This window comes from Pelodiscus sinensis, chromosome 15 (genome assembly GCF_049634645.1).
Source record: "Pelodiscus sinensis isolate JC-2024 chromosome 15, ASM4963464v1, whole genome shotgun sequence".
NCBI lineage: Eukaryota > Metazoa > Chordata > Testudines > Trionychidae > Pelodiscus > Pelodiscus sinensis.
In genome coordinates, this window is record NC_134725.1 from 34,623,832 (window position 1) to 34,648,393 (window position 24,562).

The following is a 24,562-nucleotide window of genomic DNA, read 5'->3' on the forward strand; positions in this document are numbered from 1 at the left end:
TATCTAGCAAAGCAGGATACATATTGAAAGGCTTGTAAGGTGGATCAGATGTTTAGCTGGCAGTCAAGAGACCTGGGGTCTGTTACTGGCGGAGCTGGATGTGGCCCCTGACTTGCCTGATTCCAGCTCTGAGGCTCAGGATCCCTCCTCCAGCATTGGCAAGCCTGTGCTGGTACTCCAGTCCCCCTGCTTCTCACTTGTGTGTGGCTCCCTGATTGATTTTTCTGTGAGTCAGTGGCTCCCCACCCCTGCCCTAAACTATATCAAGTTTAAGAAGCCCCATGGCATTACCAAAAAAAACCCTATATTATTCTAACAGAAAGGACAATGAAAATAGAACTAACAAAGTTTTATATTTGCATGTATTTAATAATATTTTATTTTATTAAAATAAAAAATGCAGAGAGGCAGTCTTGCAAATACTGATCTGCTAGGCTCAGAGCTAGGTATCAGCCTGCACTTACCAAGGAGAAGGGGCAATGACTTCAACCATATCAGAACCCAGAGCTTTGCTCCAAAACACTGAGATCCAGACTGAAACACTACGGCTATAAAAACCCAGAGCAAAACCCTGGGTACGTCAGAGTTTTGAATCAGAGGGCTTTGCTGGTTGGAGCCAGCTCAGCACTAAATGCAGAGAAGTTTTCCTGTAACAACTGCTCATTCTCACTAATCTAGATATAACTCCTCAGCCAGCTGGAGCCAAGTTCAATATCATGTGTTTCCTGTCTGTTGATATAAGACGGAACCCACGTTAGATCCCACCCACTGGCCTGGGAAATTCACACACCACTCTGGGGTGCCTGTGAGAGACAATGTTTCCCCATGCCCACGCACAGCGCCTGAGTGTAGAAAAGAAATGTTTATTAAAAGGAGGAAGTAACTCAGTGTTAATTTGGGCAACCACTCCAAACAGGGTTCATAAACAGAAACCATGAGTAAATGGGTTGGATAGTGTCCTTTTCCTCTCAGGTTCTTAAATCCAGCAGCCCAAAAGTCCCTTTCACATGTCCAACCTTAATCTGCACCCCACTTGCAGTTGCTCTCCTTGGTCAGCGCTGATCCAAACTTCAGAGGCATCTGCAGAGTTCACCTCCCACCTGTGGGTGAGGGGCAGGTAAAGAGGCATCTTACTTGCTCTGCTTCTTGAGCACTCACACCTTAACCCATGCTCCCAGCTGCTGGTTCCCTGCTTGTCACTCCCACTGGTTGCTCCTGCCAGCCTCCTGCTCACTGTTCCTCTTGTGCCTTTCCACCAGTCATCCTGCTGGCAGCTCACCATGCCTCTCCAGCTCACCAGCCACTCTCCATCACCTGCTGCCAGTCTGCTTCCTCTTTCATAACCCACTCTTCCTCTTCTATTGCTAGGGATGCACCTGCAGTAGAGACCAGAGGAATTTCATTAAGGCACGAAGAGGCTGGCTGGTGCAGAAATGATTTTGAGACATGGGCCAGGCCAAGCCCCATGTTCTGAGCTGGACAGTTCAATATTATCATAGAATCCTAGGGCTGAAAGAGACCTCAGCAGGTCATCAGGTCCAGTCTCCTGCCCAAAGCAGGACAAATCCCAACTAAATCATCCCAGCCAGGGCTTTGTCAAGCCAAGTCTTAAAAACCTCTAGGGATGGAGACTCCACCACCTCCCTAGGTAACCCATTCTAGTGCTTCCCCATCCTCCTCATGAAATATTTTTTTCTAATGTCCAACCTAGACCTCTCCCACTGTAACTTGAGACCATTGCTCCTTGTTCTGCCATCCATCACTACTGAGAACAGCCTCTCTCCATCCTCTCTGGAACCTCCCTTCAGGAAGTTGAAGGCTGCTATCAAATCCCCCCTCACTCTTCTCTTCTGCAGACTAAAGAGACCCAACTCTCTCAGGGTACATCTACACTACAGCATTAATTCGAGTTAACTTATTTTGAAATAGTTAATTCAAATTAAGCTAATTTGAATTAACGCATCTACACACAAAACCTATTTTGAAATAGTGCATCCACACTGAGTGGACCCTGAACCGAAGTTAAGGCTGGCCGGATCCAGTGCAGGCAGGGCATCAGGTTAGGACTTAATGTGTGGAGCTGCTGCCTGAGGCTAACTGAGCTCTGTGCCTTACCCCCACCCCAGACAGACAATTCTCAGGGTTCCCCGCTTGCTTGTCTACCTCGATGAGGGACAGCAAAGCAGTCCTGTCTTGAAATGCCCTGAGTGCCCATACTTGGGACACCACAGCACTCAGCCACATGGAGCCAGAGCTGCCCCTGGGCACGCTGGTGTGTCTCGTGGGGTCATTGCCATCAGCCCGGCTGTACTTGCTGCAGGCTGCCATCTGGGGAGTTCATCGGGATCCAGGAGGCCCTGAGGGAGGGCATCCACCCCTCAAAGCCCTCAGAGCCACCCCAGTCCTCCCCACTGGGAGCTCGTGCCCCATTCCTCCTTCACATCCCTTCCTGATGTCAAACAAAAGACACGTATGTTAAAAAATAGAAACTGGGTTTATTGAACAAAACTGGAGGGGAGATGAACCTCTGGGGAGACTAGGAAAAAGAGGTGGGAGAGGGGAAGAGAGAGGGTTGGAGAGGGGAGGGGGAAACTTGGGATGAGGGAGCTGGAAGGGGGAAGCAAGGGAAAGAAGGGGGAGGGGAAGCTCAGGGCCCGGGGTTGGAGGTCTCACCGGACCAACTTGATTTTCATGCAAACCTGCCCCTGGGTTCACATGTGGCCTTTGGTGGCCCGGCTGGCAGCTATCCTGCCATAGTCAGCTGCATTCCTCCATCTAGTGCGGAGCTCATGGACGTTGCGGGCATCCTCCCCAAACCTGCATAAGGTCCATGATCTCCACCCTCGACCAGGAAGGCGCCCGCCTTTTCCAGCCCTGTCAGACCTCCTGGGAGTGGGCAGACTGCTCCTAGGGAGCGGTGGAGGGCTGGCTGCCAGTGGCTTGCTGGCTCACGTTTTGGGGCCTCTGGGTCAGGGGCCCCGGTGGCCACTGATGGCTCTGGGCTGGCAGGCTTGGAGCTGGCACAGGCACTGTGGCCAGGGTCTACTCCTTTAATGGCTCCGGGGCTGGGGGAGAGTGGCCACCAGGGCTCCCTGGAAGGACTGGAGGCCCCAAATTTCGAATTAAGTGTCTACACAGCACTATTACTCCTCGTAGAATGAGGTTTACCAAATTCGAATTAAGGGCTCCGCTTTTTTGAATTAATTTCGAAATAGCAGTTTGCATGTATAGACGCTATTAAAGTTAATTCGAAATAACAGCTGTTATTTCGAATTAACTTTGCAGTGTAGACACACCCTCAGTTTCTCCTCATGGGTCATGCGCTCCAGCCACCTAATCATTTTGGTTGCCTTCCGCTGGATGCTCTCCATTGTGTCCACATCCTTTTTGTAGTGGGGGGCCTAGAACTGGACACAATACTCCAGATGTGGCCTCACCAGAGCCAAATAAAGGGGAATAATCACTTCTCTGGAGCTGCTGGCAATGCTCCTCTTAATGCATCCTAATATGCCATTAGCCTTCTTGACTACAAGAGCACACCATTAACTCCTATCCAGCTTCTCATCCACTGTAAACCCCAGGCCCTTTTCTGCAGAACTGCTACCTAGCCATTCAGTCCCCAGGCTGTACCAATGCTTGGGATTCTTCCGTCCCAAGTGCAGGATTCTGCACTTGTCTTGTTGAACCTCATCAGATTTCTTGTTGCCCAATCCTCTAATCTGTCCAGGTCACTCTGGACCCGATCCCTGCCCTCCAGTGTATCTACCTCTCCCCCTCGCTTAGTGCCATCTGCAAACTTGCTGAGGGTGCAATCCATCCTCTCATCCAGGTCATTAATAAAGATGTTGAACAAAACCGGCCCAAAAACAGATTCTTGGGGCACTCTGCTAGAAACCGACCACCAGCTTCACATCAAGCCGTTGATCACTACCTGTTGGGCCCAAGAGTCTAGCCAGTTTTCTATCCATCTTACAGTTCATTTATCCAATCCACATTCCCTTAACTTGCTGGCAAAAATATTGTGGGAGATCGTATCAAAAGCTTTGCTAAAGTCAAGGTATGTCACATCCACTGACTTGCCCATCTCCACAGAGCCAGTTACCTCATCATAGAAGTTCATCAGATTGGTCAGGCACGACTTGCCCTTGGTGAATCCATGTGGACTATTCCTGATCACTTTACCTTCTTCCAAGTGCCTCAAAATGGATTCCTTGAGGATCCCCTCCATGATTTTTCCAGGGATTGAGGTAAGACTGACTGGTCTGTAGTTCCCTGGATTGTCATTTTTCCCTTTTTAAAAGATGGGCACTACATTTGCCTTTTTCCAGTCATCTGGGATCTCTCCCAATCTCCATGAGTCTTCAAAGATAATGGCCAAAGTCTCCACAATGACATTTGCCAACTCCCTCAGTACCCTCAGATGCATTAAATCTGGACCTGTGGATTTGTGTATGTCTAGCTTTTCTAAATAGTTTGTAACCAGTTCTTTCTTCACAGAGGGCTGCCCACCTCCTTCCCATACTGCATTGCCTAGTGTGTTTGTCTGGGAGCTGACCCAGTCTGTGAAGACAGAGGCAAAGAAAGCATTGAGTACTTCAGCTTTTCCCACATCATCTGTCACTAGGTTACCTCCCTCATCCAGTAGGGGCCCCCACCCTCTCTGATCACCCTCTTACAGTTAACATGCCAGTAAAAACCTTTCTTGTTACCTTTCACATCCCTTGCTAGCTGCAATTCCAGTTGCACTTTCACCTTCCTGATAACTCCCCTGCATTCTCGAGTAATATATTTATACTTCTCCCTAATCATCTGTCCAAGTTTCCATTTCTTGTAAGCTTCCTTTTTGTGTTTAAGCTCACCAAGGATTTCCCCAGTAAGCCAATTAGGTCACCTACCATATTTGCTTTTTTTACTGCACATCGCAATGGTTTCATCCTATGCCTTTAATAAGACTTCTTTAAAATACTGCCCACTCTCCTGGACTCCTTTACCCTTCGTGTTAGCATCCCAGAGGATCCTGCCCATCAGTTTTCTGAAGGAGTCAAAATCTGGTTTTCTGAAGTCCAAGGTGTGAAGTTGCTGCTCTCCTTTCTTCCTTTGGTCAGAATCCTAAAATCTACCATCTCATGATCACTGCTGCCCAGGTTGCTACCCACCGCTACTTCCTCTACAAATTCCTCCCTGTTTGTGAGCAGCAAGTCAAGCTGCACATGGCCCCTGGTCGGTTCCTTCAGCACTTGTACCAAGAAGTTATCCCCAATATTCCCCCTAAACTTCCTGGATTGTCCGTGTACTGCTGTATTGGCCTCCCAACAGATGTCAGGGTGATTAAAGTCCCCCATGAGAACCAGGTCCTTAGAGCTGGAAGCTTCTCTTAGCTGTCTGAAGAAAGCCTTGTCTACCTCATCCACCTGATCTGATGGTCTATAGCAGACACCAACCACAGCATTAACCCTGCTGCTCCTGCCTCTAAACTTAACTCAAAGACTCTCAACAGGCTTTTCTCCCACTTTAAACTGGAGCTCCGAGCAGTCATACTGCTCTCCTACATACAGTGCAACTCCTCCTCCTTTTCTCCCCCACCTGCTCTTCCTGAACAGTTTATACCCATGACAATACTCCAGTCATGTGAGTCATCCCACCAAGTCTCTGTTATTCCAATCAAATCATAGTTCTTAGACTGGGCCAGGGCTTCTAATTCTTTCTGCTTGTTTCCCAGGCTTCTTGCATTCTAGTGGAATTACTCTACTTTCTCCATTCAAATCAGGGGTCCTCGTTTGTTGCTTCTTCCTCGTGTTTCTTCCCAATATACCACATCCCTCAGGGGAAGTGTCACTGTCCCCCAGAGAACCTAGGGTATGTCTACACTACAAAGTTAATTCGAACTAACGGATATTAGTTCGAATTAACTTTGATAGGCGCTACACTAGCGCTCCGCTAGTTCAAACTTAATTCGAACTAGCGGAGCGCTTAGTTCGAACTAGGTAAACCTCATTCTACGAGGACTAAGCCTAGTTCGAACTTACTAGTTCGAATTAAGGGGTGTGTAGCCCCTTAATTCGAACTAGTGGGAGGCTAACCCTCCCCAGCTTTCCCTGGTGGCCACTCTGGCCAACACCAGGGAAACTCTATTGCCCCCCTCCCGGCCCCGGACCCCTTAAAGGGGCATGGGCTGGCTACGATGCCCGTGCCAGATGCAAGCCTGCCAGCACCCAGCCAGCAGACCCTGCACCTGGCACGGCTTGAGCCAGCCACCCAGTGCCCCCCAGCCCTCCCCCTCTTCCCAGGACCAGGCTGGCGGGACCTCAAGAGGTGGGCACCCGCCTGGTCTAGTGCAGACATCGTGGACCTCGTTCACGACCTCCGCACTAGGCACAGGAAAGTGGCCGTCTAGGGCAGGAGAGCTGCCAGCCTGGCCACCCAGGAACAGGTGTGCATGAAAATCAAGGGGGTCCACTGAGACCCCCGACCCTGAGCCCTGAGCTTACAATGGCCATACTGGGTCAGACCAAAGGTCCATCTAGCCCAGTAGCCTGTCTGCCAACAGCGGCCAACCCTAGGGACCCTGGAGGGGATGGACCGAAGACAGTGACCAAGCCATTTGTCTCGTGCCATCCCTCTCCAGCCTTCCACAAACTTTGGGCAGGGACACCATTTCTACCCCCTGGCTAATACCACTCCATGGACCCAACCTCCATGACTTTATCTCACTTCTCTTTAAACTCTGTTCTAGTTGTAGCCTTCACAGCCTCCTGCAGCAAGGAGTTCCACAGGTTGACTCTTTGCTTTGTGAAGAACAACTTTCTGTCACTAGTTTGAAGCCTGCTACCCATTCCTTTCCTTTGGTGTCCTCTAGTCCTTCTGTTATGGGAACTAATGAAGAACTTTTCTGTATGCATCCTCTCACCCCACTCATGCTTTTATAGACCTCTATCCTATCCCCCCTCAGTCTCCTCTTTTCTAAACTGAAAAGTCCCAGCCTCTTTAGCCTCTCTTCATATGGGACCTGTTCCAAACCTCTGATCATTGTAGTTGCCCTCCCCTCTCCCACCCTCTCTCTTCCCCTCTCCCACCTCCTTTTCCCAGTCTCCCCGAGTTTTGTTCAATAAAGAGAGATTCTATTTTTGAACACAATTGTCCTTTATTTTGTACATCAGGAAGGGGGCCTAGGGAGAGGTAAGTGGAAGGAGGTGAGGGAGGAATGGGGTACGAGCCCCCGATGGGGAGGACTGGGCTGGCTCTGCGGGCTTCTGGGGGTGGACGCTCTCCTGCAGGCCCCCAATTGCCCCCTCTCCCCAGATGGCAGTGGTCTGATGGCCGAGTGCTGTGATGTGCTGAGTGTGGGCACTCAGGGCACTCCAAGCCAGGACTGCTTTGCAAGCAGGGCACCCCTGAGAACTGTCTATCCGGGGTGGGGGTCGGGTCCCTTTAAGCACAGCCCTCGGCTAGCCTGAGACAGCAGCTCCACACTCTAAGTCCTACTCTGATGCCCTGCCGGCACTGCTTCCGGCCATCCTTAACCCCGATTCAGGGTCCACTTAATGTGGGCATGCTAGTTCGAATTAGCAAAACGCTAATTCGAACTAGTTTTTTAGTCTGGATCCGTTAGTTCGAATTAGCTTAGTTCAAATTAACTAATTCGAACTAAGTTAGTTCGAATTAGTGCTGTAGTGTAGACATACCCCTAGTTTAAAGCCCTCCTCATCAGGTTTGCAAGCCAGGCTGCAAAGATTCTCTTTTTTCTCTTGGTTAGGTGAATCCCATCTCTCCCTACCCATCCCTGTGCCCAGAACAGGGTCCCATGGTGAAAGACACCAAAGCCCTCTCTCCGACACCACCTGCGCAACCACACATTTACTTCCACAATTCAATGATCCCTACCCGGGCCTTTTCCTTCAACAGGAAAGATGGATGAGAACACCACTTGCATTTCAAATTCCTTGATCCTTCTTTCCAGCGCCACATAATCTGCAATGACCTGCTCACGATCATTCTTGGCTGGATCATTAGTTCCCACATGGAGAAGCAGGAAGAGGCAGTAAGCCGAAGGCTTAATCAGTTTTGGAAAAATCTCAGTCACATCCTGAATTCTAGCTCCTGGTAAGCAGCACGCTTCAAGATTCCAAGTCTGGACAGCATATGGATGACTCTGTCCCTCTTAGGAGGGAGTCCCTGACCACCACCACCCGTCTTCTTCTCTTGAGGGTGATGGTCATGGAACCCCCACCCCTAGAATTACATCTCCCATGCTTTCTGGTAGATGGGGTCTCCTTCTGATCTCTTCTCTGAGAGGTGCCTGCCAAAGCATTCTCCTGTGCAGAGAGCCTGAGAGCAGTTATTTACCGCTAGTGGAATAGGGGATACCTGAGTTGGCTTTCTTCTCCTGGGCTATGTCTACACTATGATGATCTATCGGAAAAAGGTAAGCAAATTGTACTCCACAATTCGTGTACCTTTTTCTGATAGCTTTTTCTGAAGAGGTTTTTCCAAAATTTGGCCCGTCTACACTGGGCCAAATTTCAGAAAAGCCTCCTCTTTTAGAAGAGCCCTTCTTCCTCATGAAAGGAGGAAAACAGGTCTTCCAAAAGAGCGTGTCTGCTCTTCCATAAAAAAAAAGTGATTTAAAACAGAAGGGGCAGGGGCAGACCATGATTGCTCTGGGGGTGGGAGTGTCCCTTTGCCTCCCCTACCCCCTAAGCACCCATGTCCCTGGCAGGGCAGGAAGAGGCTTTGCATGATCCCCACCCCCAGGCCTGAGAAGCCCCCCAGGCTTCCTCCACCCTGGCCCCGCCCTGCAAGGAGCACGCAGCACTTAGAAAAGTGCCTTGTGTTCCTAGCAGGGCAGAGGAATCTTTGTGTGCTTCCCCGCCCCTAAACTCTGATTGACCTGGGGGTGGGGGAGCGTATGAAGCCTCCTCCTGCCCTGCAAGGAGCACGTGGCACTTTGAAGTGCCACTCACGCCTCGCAGGGCAGGGGAAGGGTGGAGGGCACTTTGCATGCTCCTCCCGCCCCCAGACCAATCAGGACTTGGGGGCGGGGGAGCACATGATGTCTCCTCCTGCTCTGCCAGGAGTGCACGCCACTTCAAAGTGCCACATGCTCCTGGCAGGGTGGGAGGAAACTTCGTGCACTTCCCCTACCCACAGGCCCTAATTGGCCTAGGGGCGGAGGAGCAGCAGGGCCTCTACAGCCTGGATCAACCTGCTTGGCGGGCCAGATCCGGCCCACAGAGGCCCTTTTGCCCACCCTGCTCTAGGGAGTCTGCCCCACACTGTGCCTTGCCCACCATCCTGTGCCAATGGGCTGGCCCTTCGCAGCCATCTGGGCATCAGAGTGTAGCACTGAGCTGCATCTGTGTCCACCTCTGCAGGGAGCTGCTCTCTGCAGTTTTCCCTCCTGCAGCGGAGATGTGCGCTGCTGCCCCCTATTACTGCGGGTGCTGTCGCAGATCCCACATGGGCTGCCAACATCTTGGGTGCAGCATCAGTCCAACTACAGCTGTAATTCCCCCTGCATGGGCCACCCACAGCTCCTGGCTTCATGCTGGCAGTTCCTGCAATAATCCATCACCTTCATAGGACAAGGACTTCCAAGGTGATTGCAGGAGATTGCCCTGTCTGTCACAGACAGCCCCCAGGGGGCCCCGTCACTGATTGTAAAGCATCTAGCAGACATCCACACAATGGAAGACACTCAGTATCATGGCAGGCTGCCCAGGGAAGGGCCAGAAAGCAGCCATCCCTGTTCTGAAGAGGCACCCCGCAGACAGGTACTATCCCAGCAGGACAGTAGGGTTGCCATATTTGAACTTTCAAAAAAGAGGGAATGTATCTGTATCACACTCTACCAACTCACGCTGTATTAAGGTGTATACAATGTGAGTTGGTAGAGTGTGATACAGATACACTCCCCCTTGGGCTGAAACAAAAGACAGGACGATGCAGCACTTTAAAGACTAACAAGATGGTTTATTAGGTGATGAGCTTTTGTGGGCCAGACTCACTCCTCAGATCAAATAATGGAAGAAAATAGTCACAACCTCTTTTTTGAAAGTTCAAATAAGGTAGCCTGATAGTGTCCTGTGATTGGGTCTAACGAGTCCTAACTAGGAGATACAATCCAGGGTCACAGCAGCCTGAGCATGCCAGGAGGAGGGCTGGAGTGTGTTCTCCTGGGGCTGCGATTTGGACTGGAAGAAGACAAGCAGGGCCTGTAGATGCTCCAAGCTTGGAAATTTACTTCTCCGTCAGCTGATGGACACCTTAAGGCCTCATGGGCTAGGTGGGACACTGGCTATCACTTGCTGTTGTGCCAAGTTTCCTTTCTTTCACATTCATTATTAAACAGGGCCTGCAAGTAAAGCTATACGCATGTGGCCAGTTGCTTTCCCTGGCTGGTGATTGACTCCACCTGGCTCTGTGATCCCTGGCCTAAAGTATTTATGATTTAAATGCCATCACCTGCTCTGGGCTGTGTCCCTGTGTTGCAGGCTCAGGGTGGATGATGAAACAAAAGCATGGGCGGGGAGGAGGGAGACACAAGGGCTGCGTCTAGACTGGTAAGTTTTTCCGCAAAAGCAACTACTTTTGCGGAAAAACTTGCCAGCTGTCTACACTGGCCACTTGAATTTCCGCAAGAACACTGACGATCTTGTGTAAGATTGTCAGTGTTCTTGCAGAAATACTATGCTGCTCCCGTTCGGGCAAAAGCCCTCTTGCGCAAAAGCATTTGTGCAAGAGGGCCAGTGTAGACAACGCAGTATTGTTTTGCGCAAAAAAGCCCCAATGGCGAAAATGCGATCGGGGTTTTCTTGCGCAAAACCGCATCTAGATTGGCATGGACGCTTTTCCACAAAAAGTGCTTTTGCAGAAAAGCGTCCATGCCAATCTAGATGCTCTTTTCTGCAAATGCTTTTAACGGAAAAACTTTTCCGTTAAAAGCATTTGCGGAAAATTATGCCAGTCTAGACGTAGCCAAGGTGTATTCTTTAAGGGAATGAATCTCAAGGTGAGATGGGCATCTAGCTCTCGAGGGGGATTTTTAAAATCCTGCAGCAAATCTTGTTTCTCTGGAAGTGAGACTTAGGGCAGCTGTTGGCTTTCACTAGCTGTAGATGTGCTGATATTATTTGGTGAGAGGCTAACAACCACCACATCCAAAGGGCTCCAAACACACTGCAAACAGGGCAACATGGTGCCCATTGTCACCTTATTAGTGCTTGGAGCCTTTCCCGCTTTCAATGCTGCTTTGCCACAATGCGCGGGTGACACATACGATGGACATTGACAGAAAGATTAGAAATATCAGAGGAAATGAACTGGCCATGAAGCATAAGCCCCTTCTGATTGCGGGGCTCGGCTCTGAGCTGGCCAGGGCAGGTAGAATGAGGCATCCTAGACGCCAAGACAATGGATTTGGAAGCATTAGACACCAATGTCTGCTTTCGAGCAAAGAGGTAATGGCTATTTTTTTTAACACGACACTGTGTTTCCACAAAGAGAGGTTCAAGTGGAGCCTGAGCCAACACCCAACCAAGTTTCTGGGACTACATTTACACTGTATCCCTCTTGCACAAAAGCCTATGCAAATGAAGTGTGGATTAGCATACTGCCATGCTTCATTTGCATAATTAGGGGCCATTTTTGCACAAGAGGCTTTTGTGCAGAAAGGGGCCAGCTACACAGCTCCTTTTTGCGCAAAAATCCCCTCTTGCACAAGAGGTGTTCTTTTTCATTTTTTCAGGAAGAATGGCTCTTGCGCAAGAGGGGGTTTGTGCACAAAAAGGAGCTGTGTAGAAGACTCCTTTTTGTGAAAAACCTCTTGCGCAAAAACGGCCCCTAATTAAGTATACAAATGAAGTGTGGTAATATGCTAATCCGTGCTTCATTTGCATAGGCTTTTGCGCAAGAGGATGCAGTATAGACATAGCCTGGGAGTTGTTGCCTTCAGTGAGACTTAGATTAATCTCTTGTTAGGCAACAGCTTTGACATCACTTCCCTATTTTGCACCCAGTAATGTGGTGTTACCTAACAGACGTCAGCCAGACGGCACAAAATGAAACCTACTGAAAAATGCAAGGACCATTTCTGGAAATGCTTTGTAAAACATTTTTGCCATTGTGGTTATTGGAGATACTCTGGCACCTCTACTTGAAAACACCGCAGCAGCCATGTTTCGTGACGTACATTGAAGTTTCTCTCTTTATATAAAAAAACCTTTTCCTGCGGGTTAATAGGGTTGTCAGGTGTTGGCTTTTGAACTGGACAGTCCAGTATTTGAGTTTTCTGTTCAGGAAACAAATTGCGAAAATAGAAATGTCGAGTATTTTCTAACTAAGATGGAATGTTGATTGTGATGTCATGTCAAGTGTGTCCGGTATTTTTATTGAAACCATCTGGCAACCCTACAGGTCAACAGAGTAACATCATGCGTCACTTTGTGTCTCAAAGCCTCTCTCTCTGCCAGCAGCCACATGGCTTCCCTTCTCACCCCTCCACCTTGCTCCAGGGAATCACATGGCCTCCCCCATGCTGGGGGTGGGAGAAGATGGCCCAATCCCCCGGCAGCTGAGGGGAGACCGCCAGGACTGCAAAGACTGGTGGGGGGACAAAAGGGGAGAGCTGGGTCTGGTGAGGTCTCAGCCCTGCCCAGTGGTCAGGGGCGCGGGGGGGAGGGAGGGAGAGCCAGGGCTGGCCTGGTCTCACCCCATCCCTGGCAGCCAGGGAGAGGGCAGGACCTGGTGTGGCTTCAGTCTAGCACAGCTTTACCCCAGCTCCTCCTGGTGGCTAGAAGCAGGGGGGGAGGGCTGGCCCCTCCCTGGCGACCAGAGGGAAAGCTGGGTGCGACCTTACCCTGGCCCCCTTCCCCAGCAGCTGTGTGGGGAGCCCCAAGAACTGGGTCTGGCTGAGGTAGCAAAGAGCCAGGGCTGGAAGGGGTCCAAGAGTCCTCAGAATGAGTTGTATACATGCAATTTGTCCATGTATACAAAATATACACGTATGCAAAAATCTATGAATAGTTCCATTTCCTGCACTTCGGAAAAAATCCAACGCTGTTTTGAGACTTTGATCTTCTAGGTTCTACACACGGTCATTCACATCTTGCAAGAGAATATGAATTTTAGTCTTTGGTTTGCGACTTTCCATTATTTTAGGTTTATTTTTTAAACTAAATTCATCTTTCACCAGACTTCAAAGAGCACTTCTGCCAAGAGATCATAGGTAGTTTATAGAGCCAGAACTGGAAACAATTTATGTTTGTGTTTCCCAGCACTAAAATAGCAATTATCAGTGAAAAACAAATCTTTGGGACCTTGTAGCATTTGGATCTCAAAGCATTTTACAGATTGTTAAGGTCTGGATTTCAACTGAAGATTCTTTAAGTATTCCATTTAGGTACAAACTCTCTCACCCTGTCCCCCTAATATGCCACTTCAGTTTGCTTGATAAGGGACCTTTGATGTAGTCCAGTGACAGTATTTATGGAAGCAGAACAACTCCCACACAATCAGTGGGTTTGATCCCAGGATTTTCAGTATTAAAAACATGTGCCTCCCATTTAAACCAATGCAGTAATTCCATTACCTGGTAGCAGTATAGACTCTTGTCCTGTCATGTGAGGGAATACACGGTCAGTCCCATGTTCTGGCAGCGTGGGTAACATATAGTGCAATGTTCTCATGACCTGCTGTTTAAAATTGCTATGGCGTAAATCTTAGCACAACTAACAATGTCAAAACTCCCTTTGACTCTGGTAGGACCAGGATTTGGAATAAAAAAACAAACCACACAACAGGTTCAGACTAACAAATAACACACAAACTTGTAATCCAAGAGACAATTAACTCCAGCCAAACTTTTAATGACATCGCTTCCCAAAATGCTACACTTCGCAAATGATCAAACAGCTGTCCCTTTGGAATGAAAACACACATTGTTCGACAATCAGACACGAACATAAATAAAGCTAACCGTAAATTAAGATCAAGAGACAGAAACACAAAACTTAGAATGAAAAAAAAAACAGGCTTGTATAAATTAAGGATGTGAATCTTTAATCAGTTAGCCTCATCCATAAAGGCTGAGGCTCACTGGTCACAGTTAACCAATGGGGGCTGCCTGTCACGGGCAGGGAGCTGCTTCAGCCTGGCCAGAGAAGCCCTGGAAGGGCCAGTCCACCCAGATAGAGTGCCCCCCTGCTTGGCCTCTGTAATTGGTTAACTGGTTAAACATAACATTTAACCGGTTAATTAATTAGACAGGATCTTTACATACATAAGAACATAAGAACCGCCATACTGGGTCAGACCAAAGGTCCATCCAGCTCAGTATCCTGTCTGCCAACAGCAGCCATCCATCTCCACCCTCTGACAAACAGAGGCTAGGAACACCATTAATGGACTTACCCTCCATGAATTTATCTAGTTCTCTTTTAAACCCTGTTACAGTCCTAGCCTTCACAACCTCCTCAGGCAAGGAGTTCCACAGCGGACTGTGCACTGTGTGAATAACTTCCTTTTAGTTCATATATTACATCCTTAATATCTATGCTCAGTACAATCCAGCCCGCAAATAAGGAGGAGATAATCCACTAAAATATGGCTGGCCTGCCTTAGTGTTCATAAAATGCAGGCAAGAGTTACACACATACTAAAAAAAGGATTGGCACAACACATGAATCATTTCACACCTCACTGACAATATAATTCTCTGACAAATGTGTTCCCACTCTACGCAAGAGAGCTTCCCTCCACCCTCAGTGTTCAAGAGATACTTCCTTCCCCTTAAAAACAAACAACTTCAGGGCATTTGGAGGTTGCAAAGTCTGTAGCACTCAGCTCTTTCTGCCCACCCAGGTATTTATCCCATACCCAGAGCGGTGAAAAACAGTATAATTTTCAATCCCTGGCATCGGTCATTTCTCCAGGGCAGTCACGCCTCATACGATTCCATGCAGTACGCAGAAGCCTTTGGCAATCTACAATGGGCTGTCATGCTGGAAAACACATTTCTTTCTTAAAACCCTGTCCTAGTCTAAAGGTGAGCTCATCTCTTATGCAACAGTATCTGCGGGATCAAATTCATCCTGGGGTAATTCCCCCAACATCCCTGGAGTTTACTGCTGGGATGAAGTTGTCCCGCTGACTTTAATGACACCTAACAAGCAGACAGTGCACACACAGTGCCAGCCACCACAGACTGCGAAAGAATCAAAGTGAAACTCTTCTGCAGTTCTACCAGGTTACTCTAGTTAACTATTAGAGAACTTTACTCCTGCAGTGTAAAGTTAATGGTGATTTTCTGACCAGATACAATTGTCAACTCCTAAGAATCCCCATGTATCTTGTACAAGCATCTGGTTGTTCTCTTCTATTTTTAGCATCCCTGGAAAATGAGAACATTAGAAAGAGGCAGATTTCCCACAAAGCAATTGAAATGTGTCCCTGTTACTTCAGCAATCTGAGTCACCACAGAGACTGACACAACAATTTTTCTGACCTATTCCAAGGTCATCCCTGGCGTTTCTCCTCAGGATTGAGGTATTGCACTCACTTACTTAACTACAAAGATGATAACATAAAAAGCAGGCCTCAAACAGCATTGCTGGCTGGGATTGTCAATGAATACCTTGCTGGGGTCGATTCTGTACCAAGGAGAGAGTGTTGACCAGCATGTGCCCTTTGTAAGACAAGCACTCAAATGCCAGCATTTCTTCTCTGAGTGATCAGATTCAAAATGCACCCACGCAATATGCTGGAGAGGCAACAAATATTTTTAAAAGAAAGATCTTATAAACAACTTTTCAGATTAAAAATAAATTAAAACACCCATACTGATCCAGCAGTGAGTCTGTGGCATGTTCCGTGGTACAAAGGATCCAAAATGAGGTGCATAGAAATAACTTCAGAACTTATGCTCAGGGAAGATATTTTACATTTAGTCAGTCTTTGGAGTAGGTTTCATTCCCAAAAATTGGATGTCGCTTCAAATGAGCCAGGAGCTGCAATAAGAGCTGCATCTCTTCAATTGAGATGTCCCAAAACATAATTGAACAGAGAGCAAAATTTAAAGATGCACAAAACCAAAATATTTCAGCAATAAAAGCATCATTTAAAAAAAAGGTAGTTTCAGATACCTTCAGCTCCTCACAGTGCTAAGATGCACCATATTTTCAGTGCTTTGTAATCTAAAGTTTTATCCAGGAGCGAGTGCCTTTTGGGTACTGAATCACTGAGCTGCTGCGTATTTCTTCTATAAATTACAGAAGTTGGTTTGAAATTAGCCTTTTCCAAGTTAATATTTATATTTAAATTTACATTGTGCTTCCCTCCCCACACCCTGCAGTGTTCACCATGTCTGAATGGGGTGTAACAAGCAGACATTTATTAATACTAATTACTATTTCCGTTACTATAACGCCTACGAGTCCTAACTCTTAACCAGAACCTCACTGCTAATGAGGAAGTCGGCTTGACATATTTAAAGAACAGAGCAAACCCTATGTTGCCCAAGCAAGGTGGTTGGTCTGCACACTGAAGCCATAGTGCTGCAGCCACTTACGCTGCAGAATAACTTACTTCATCAATGGCTTCCCATTTAAATTTGGGCAGGATGCACAGCAACTGTCTACCTCTGTGGCCTCTGGAGTCCATTGGCAAACTCCCATTAACCTCAGTGAGAACATTTAGGGCATCTAACCCTATTAACACACATTACTCGTGTGTAAATGCTTGGTGAAGGCATGTAAATAGGGCGGTATGTCCCCAAACTCTCAATGTTACCCCATCACTGGCCCCGTTGAGGTTAATGGCAGTCTGCCCATGTACTCCAGCAGACACAGATGTGGACTTGTGCATTCTAGGGACCCACAAACACCGGCTCTCTTAGGTATTCGCAGAATGTAGCCTTGCTAGGTACAAACCAGAAATTAAGTATTGTTTGTCTATAATCCATCCTGGATTAGGGGTGAAAATGTATAACCATGTAAATGGTTAACCAATAAGATTGGGTTTATTAGTTATCGTTCACAGTTACACACAGGCTCCTGGGATGCCAGCTGCCACCCTAATGCAGCAGTGCTTGGTTGGCAGCCAGCTCCCCATGAACAGGACCACAGAGGAGAGCCATTGCATGCCAGGAGCCAGCTGCTGTTACCTCAGGTGCATGTAACCACTGAATTTTTCAGTTGTTACACAATTACCTGCTTTTTAATATCCCTATGCTGGGCAAGTGCTGAAACAGAATTAACAATATTTTTAGAGGTCCCGTATCACGCAAGCCAGGAGGGCTGGCAAGATTATTTAAACCAGTGTTCCCAGGTTCCCAGCTTTCCAGTACCATCATGGAAAGTGGCAACAGTACCAAAGAGTGATTAAAATAACTGATTTTTACAATTATGAGCCTCCCAGTTCCACACTGAGGTGACTTCAGTAGCTGCTGCCTCCCAAACCAAATGAAAGAACTTATCTGGAAGCAGCGATTCTAACCAGCTTCATGCTTTTAGCACATTCTTTGCTGACTCCAGCAGCTCACAGGACGCTAGAATAGCTGGAGGAAGATTGTGAGAGACACTTTGCAAACAACACCATAGGCTTTCAGAACCCCTCGGGGCTCGTTTATACTGGCCCCTTTTCCGAAAGGGGCATGTTAATTTCACAGGTCGTAATAGGGAAATCCGCGGGGGATTTAAATATCCCCCGCGGCATTTAAATAAAAATGTCCGCCGCTTTTTTCCGGCTTTTAGAAAAGCCGGAAAAGAGCGTCTACACTGGTCCTGATCCTCCGGAAAAAAAGCCCTTTTCCGGAGGCTCTTATTCCTACTTTGAAGTAGGAATAAGTAGGAATAAGATCCTCCGGAAAAGGGCTTTTTTTCCGGAGGATCAGGGCCAGTGTAGACGCTCTTTTCCGGCTTTTCTAAAAGCCGGAAAAAAGCGGCGGACATTTTTATTTAAATGCCGCGGGGGATATTTAAATCCCCCGCAGATTTCCCTATTACGACCTGTGAAATTAACATGCCCCTTCCGGAAAAAGGGCCAATGTAGACGTAGCCTAGGTGTGTCCCCGCTGAGCTCTGGTGCTGAAGCAGCAAGTACACTAAATGACTTTCAACATCTGACTCTGGCCAGAGGGGTTTGGATAGAAAACTATGAGTCCAACCTCTCCATGAAGTCCATTGCCAGCAATGGGCGGGTCAGATAGGGTGACCAGATGCCCTGACATTGTAGGGACAATCCTAATATTCAGGGTGTTATCTTATAAAGATGCCTATTACTCCTCACCCCCGTCCCAATTTTTCGCGCTTGCTATCTGATCACTCTCAGATCAGACAAGGAGCTTGGAGGGAGGAGGAGAAACCTACATCCAGAGGCAGAGTACAAAAACCAATTGTCTGCACTCCCACCTCAAATGTGCTGCTGGCAATGGGAAGCCCAGACGCAGTGACCCACAGGGCCACTGTTGGAGCCAGGTATGTGATATCAGGCAGGCAAAGTGCCCCAATGCAGGAGTTCCCGATCACACTAATTGGCAGCATGTGACAGCGGCTCAGGCGTCACTGCAGCCAGACTGACTTCAGATATGGCTTAGTGTTTCCAAAGGAGTATTCCCCCCAGCACCTCGTCTCTCCACACTCATGCCTCCTGTCCTCCCCTCAGAGCCTCGGTCACAGTTCACGGCTCCTCTGGCTCTCCAGCCATTCTCTCCTCAGCTCCGTGATCTCCTTGCCGTACCAGTTGTGGAGCTTGGAGAAACACACTGTACCTGGGCACACTGGGCTCTCTGCCCCGGCCCCAGGGCCACAGGCACTGCCCGATGACCCACGTCTGCGAGGTGGCAAAGGAGGCGGCTTCAGGCTTCCCTCGTGGCTGCTGCCTGCCGATGTCCTCATGCTCCCTGAGTCAGCAAGGGCCCCGGGGCTGTCCCCAGCTGGCAGGGGATCCACACATTGAGCATTGTTCCACACCGCACAGCCGTTCTCTTTCAGAGAGGCACAGGGCGATGCCATAGGTCTCTCCCGAGGAGGTGGCAGCTCTGGAGTAGATGTGGTGTCTGTGCTGAGAGCCAGTTTGGTTTTCCGGTAAATCGGTGACCTCCTTTGGACGCTGCGGCCACCAGCCAGGCCCCACTGCATCTCCTCCAGCTGCTTCTCCAGCTCCTTCACCACCAGCCGCATGTAGTTGAAGCTGGCGCGCGACAGGGACTTGACCCAGGACTCCATGGTGGCCTGACTCTCGGCTGCCAGGATGTAGGTTCGTGACTTGGTGCCGTCAAACTTGATGGCGAAGGCGAACTCTTCGGCGGCCTCACAGAGCTCCACCGTGCAGCCCTCCAAGATGATCATGCCAACCGGCTCGCGGCTCTCCTGCTCCTCAAAGTAGAAGAGCATGTTGCCCTTCAGCACAAACCAGCGCCGGTGGTAGGCCGTGTTCCGCTCGCCCTTCTTGAAGAGGAAGCCGGCGTTGTCAGCGGGGGAGTCACACGTGGCGTAGAACACCAGGCTCCGCTCGTTCAGCTTCATGGCTCCAAGGCCTAGATAGGGAGAGAGATTTTTATGGAACCGGGAGGCGAGGCTCTGCTGTGGTCTCTGAGCAAAGACCAGGCAGGCCCAGCCCTGCAGCCAGAGTGACTGTACTGTCTCAGTGAGGGCCTAGCTCAGAATGGCCCTCATTGCCCACCGAGGTACAGACTGGAAAGTGACATGCGGGGGCAGGAGTTCAAACCCTAACACAAAGGCAGAGGGGCATCTGCACAGAGGCTCTACATCTTTGCCCTGGCCCCCTATGTACTGCAAGACCCTCCCTCACCGGCTGCTCTCCCTTCACCGGGAGGAGGGATTCAGAGCCCAGAGAGGGGAAAGCAGGTAACCTGGCAGCGTTGGATTGGAGCAACTGACTACGGCTGACTAAGATTCGCAACAATAGGACTGGCACCCTGTCTATTCCTGGTCTCTGATCAGGGCAGCAAGACTGGAGCAAGGAACCCAGTTAGTAGTGCCAGGCCAGCTGGATGTTTCATTGTTCAATTGCAATTAATATGGGGGGGAGGAGCATAATTTAGGAACTGCTGTTCAGTCATGCATGATAAATAGCATTAGAGGAAGCAGCCTTTTTCCAAAAGAGCTCTTTTGCAAAAAGGTGTGTGTGGACGGGGAGGAGGGAGTTCCTTTGGAAGAAGAGGAAGGAGGAAAAAGCACAGGTGTGCTGGTGGCCATTCTGTCCATAGTAATCACAGTTGAAATGCGAGATAGCGTCCATTCAGTGTGGATGCTATCTTTCGAAAAAGCAGATGGCTTTGTTGATGCGCCTTGGCAGTGTGGATGCTCTTTTTTGGAAGAAGTTTTTTTGGAAGATCTCCTCTGGAAAAGCTTCTTCTGAAAGAAACCTGCAGTCTAGACATAACCTGGGTGAAGTTATTCAGTAGCAGTCTATTTAGCAACCCAGCCTGACTTACTTGGCAGTCTGAGCACATTCTCTCCTGCTACAGGGATTGGCCTTGATAACTCTGCTTGTTTAACTGTCCTGGTTCCTCTTCTTGGGCTGGGAGGCAAAAGACTCAAAGATTCTCTTCCTACATTTACCACTAACTGAGTGTGCAACTCCAGGCAAGTCCCGTTGCCTCTCTTCCAGAATTCGCATCTGGAAAAGAGGGAGTGTGGGATATATCCTGCTTGGCGATCTCTATAGGCAGAACAATGATAGCAGCATCCCCATGATCCAGGAAGCTTCAATCTGAGCATGTAGTTGGTTTCATTGATTTCAGTGGGAACATTTTCATAGACCACTAGAACTGGAAGAGGCTTTGTCTACACTGCAAGGATTTTGCACAAGAAGTTTTTTGCAAAAGAGATCTTCTGCAAAAACTTCTTACACAAAAGCACGTCCACATCTCAAAAACACATTGCAAAAAGCGATGTGCTTTTGTGCAAGAGAGCGTCCGCACTGCATGGACAGAATTGCGCAAGAAAGCTCTGATGGCTATTCACAGAATGGCCATCAGAGCACATGTGCTTTTTCTGATAGGCTCTTTTTGTACAAGAAACCCCTGAGGAGCATCCACACATGCCTTTTTGCGCAAGAGCTATAGTGTGGATGGCAAAAGCCCACTATCCTGTCAATTTACTGTATTTTTTGTATTGTTTCACAAAAATGCACTTGAGGTGTGGATGTTTCACCGGTTTTTTTGCAAAAACCTTGTAGTGGAGACATAGCCTTTGAGAGGACAAGTCTGGTCCTCTGAACTCACAGTAGGATCAAGACCCATCTAGACCATCCCTGACAGATGCCTATCTAATCAGCTCTTAAATATCTCCAGTGATGGAGAGTCCACAACCTCCCTGGGCAATTTATTCCATTGCTTAACCACCCTGACAGGTAGGAACTTTATCCCAATGTCCAACCTCAACTTCCTTTGCTGCAATTTAAGCCCATTGCTTCTTGTCCTATCCTCAGTGGTGAGGGAGAATAATTATTCTCCCTCCCCCTTTTAACACCCTTTTAGATACCTGAAAGCTGTTTTGTGCCCTTAGTCTTCTCTTTTCTAAACTAAACAAGCCAATTTCTTTCAGTCTTCCCTCACTGGTCATATTTTCTAGACCTTTCATAATTTTTGTTGCTCCTCTTTGGACCCTCTCCAATTTCTCCACACCTTTCTTGAAATGTGGCACCCAGAACTGGACACAAAACTCCAACTGAGGCCTAATCAGGGCAGAGTAGAGAGGAAAAATGACTTCTCATGTCTTGCTCACAACACTCCTGTCAATGCTTTAATGTGTAAAGTAAACTTACGTCCTTCACTGAAACCAGAGCAATGCCAGGACCAACGGCTGCCAGAGGTCCCAAGACTTCAGTGCCCCCTCGCCCCAATGGACAGCTGAAATGGGCTCCCAGCACAGCGTACTGCTATCCTTTTACGTGCCCATTGAGAAGTAAACTATTAGCTTATTTTGGAGACCTGCCACTAGCCTCTGAAACATCTATAATTTCTCATGTCACAGGTAAGCTCTGCAAATGCCACTTTGAACAGAAAGCATTTGCTTTCAGTGCCTATGTTCTCTTCCAAGCAAAGAGGCTGCTTTCACCCAGTATGTTGTGAAATGTGTTCCCTTCAAAATCTTCAGGGTACCTTGACGGCCAGGAGAGTAACTTAGCCCTGGATGGAGTGGCAAGGGCTACCAGTAGAGGTTTAACAACGCTTTATGCGCCATTTCCTTTCTTGTTTACAGTAACTTGTGTTTGATCGAGGAAGTAAATTGTCTTACCACATTTGTTATTAACTACTGCTATCGCTGCTGCACGAGCAGTCAGAGACATTGTCACTCCGTCATGTGGCTGTCCTTGTCCTCAGCAGCAGGGATGTTCACTTGCTGTGGGGGAAGGAGAGCAGTTGCCCCCCTCAGATTTTAGTTTGCCCCCCCAACTTCTAATAGATCTATATGCTCCATTGTGTCCTCCGACATTCAGCCTTTGCAATAGAATAGAATCACATATAATGCTCTCTGCATGCTGACATAACTCCCCCTTGTCCAAATTTTTTTAGTACAGCCCCTGCTCACCACAGCAGCCACAAGATATAGGATCTATAAATATAACAATGCTGTTAGCTTCTGCTTCCTTAATAATATTGACAGTACCTCCAGTGCAAGGCACTCAATGGACCTTGCACTTATTCATTAATTACCAGCCCCAAAGGAGACAGTGAGGTTATCTACCAGTAACTATTTGAGACCCAGGGAACCCAGCACACCAGGACAAAGGGCCAAATTATCAAAAGCATCCATGAATTCTAAGCATGCAAACGGGTCCAGCTGGAGGTGGGCGGGACTCCAACCCTCAGTCACCACCAGCTTCCCCAGGATGCCAGCCTACTGAGTGTGGTTCACTTAGATCATGTAGTGGCACTCAGATCACTTCCAGAGAGAAAGAATGAGTTTGCTCTGGGTCTACAGCCTTAGCTGAGAGCCAGCTGACTTTTAACTCATGCTGTACAGGCTCATGCAATAAGCTCCAGAGGTCCCGGATTCAGTTCCAGCTATTGTCATAACCCTCACAGATGCTGAGCAATTGCAGCTATGTTTGCGGAAACAAATTGTTACAGTGTCAAATAGGGCACCCCGAAGTGACACCAATAGGTTTAGTGACTAGCCCCAAGAAAACTCTAGCAGTCAATTTCAGACCTGGGACTGCAGTCCAGGTGTCCTGACAGTCCTCTGCTCTGATCACTAGACAACACTCCTCTCTACATTTGTTTGTTTAACTCAGGTCCTAGTTAAGTAATTTTTTAAACCATAGGACCACAATAAAACACTGGGATATGTGAAAGTAATTTCACTTTTAAGTCACATTAAAAATTAAATGAAGGGAGTTTTGGTCCATGCCGCGCTCCTCCCCCCAATCACCAGAAGGTTATTTTTATAATCACACAGGGGCCTGATCCTGAGTATAAGCCAAGTAGAAAGTATCAAGGAATGTTGTTCACAACCCCATCTATTTCATTCATGGGGTGACTTGCTGTTGCTGTTGAACTTGTTAGGAAGTTAATGCCAAGTTATTCTGCTGCTAGCTGGAGGCCAGCTGACTTAGCAGAACTAAGAGATGAAAATGAAATAGGAATCTGTAACTCGGCAATGAGAGACTTTTTTCAAGTGACACTGGGAATGGCTGAGATCAGCACCGTGTTTTCCCATCAGGTGTGTTTCCTGCATGTCAGCCAGAGTCCTTCTGGTGGACTCCTTCAGGAATTGGGCTCCTCTCCCCCCCAGCTGAGTGTGCATTGGGCAAGTTAGCTAGGACATCCCTCCCCGGTCCTTAGAAAGTTGCTCTGCTCTCCTGGGGATACTGGTGTGAGAAGGGCGAGTGGGGAAGTGGCTGCAGCCCAACCAGCCAGGATGCTGGAGAGGGACTCGGCCTGGAGGCACCCACCGCTGCAGACTCCACGGGGGAGAGGCTCAAGCCCGCTTCGCAGAACCCCGCGGGGCAGCTTTCGGGAGCGGGCCCATCCCCGTGGCCTCCAGCCCCGTTCAGGGCAGGGAAGGAGGGGGGAGACCAGACTCTCCCGCCCCCCTGGTAGCTCTTCCCGGGTCCCGCTTGGCGCCTCTGCCCGCCCCCAGCTCTGTCCCTCGCCAGCGACTGCCACGGCTCCATCCCGCCCCGGCCTCCATCCCCCGGCCCGGCCTTACTTCGGCGCCCCCGGGGCAGCCGCGCTGCTGGCTGCGCCCCGCTCCTTTGTTCCCTTCGTTCCGCGCCAGCCTGTCCCCGGCCGGGCTGGCTCCTCCTCTGCGGGCTGGCCAGATGGAGCAACAACAGCTCGGCCGCTCTTAAAGAGCCAGCCCAGCCCCACACCCGCCTCCGGAGCCAGCCAGCGAGGGGTGGGAGGGACTGCCCCTCCTACCCTCGGCCCCTAGCGTTGCTGCGGATGGTTGTGTCCAGACTGGAAAACCTGGACTCACCCCGCTCTGCCCTCGGCCAGCCGCAGGGAGACCAAGCTGGGGCTGACCACGCAGTGTGCACGCTCCAGCCCGAGTGGGAAATGCCAACCCCAGGTCCCACAGATCCAGGTTTCCAATGC

The 24,562-nt window shown here is 48.9% G+C and overlaps 1 protein-coding gene across 3 annotated transcripts; it reads right to left on the reverse strand.

Annotated features, from left to right (window-relative positions):
* Positions 1–264: 264 nt before the first annotated feature.
* Positions 265–24,302, reverse strand: PHETA1 (PH domain containing endocytic trafficking adaptor 1). 3 transcript variants are annotated; one of them, XR_012896024.1, is made up of 2 exons: positions 24,174–24,276; positions 265–1,376 (listed from the first exon to the last, which is right to left on the reverse strand). XR_012896024.1 is itself a non-coding variant. In XM_075898711.1 (2 exons), exon 2 carries the CDS (start codon positions 19,515–19,517, stop codon positions 18,663–18,665), a length of 855 nt encoding a protein of 284 aa, XP_075754826.1. In that variant the 5' UTR covers positions 19,518–19,528; positions 24,174–24,302; the 3' UTR covers positions 17,977–18,662. The 3 variants fall into 3 exon arrangements, 2 of the variants coding, with proteins under 2 accessions (XP_075754826.1, XP_075754825.1); XM_075898711.1 differs by lacking the exon at positions 265–1,376 and adding an exon at positions 17,977–19,528 and having other exon boundaries at positions 24,174–24,302; XM_075898710.1 differs by lacking the exons at positions 265–1,376; positions 24,174–24,276 and adding exons at positions 17,977–19,528; positions 22,257–24,144.
* Positions 24,303–24,562: the final 260 nt, after the last annotated feature.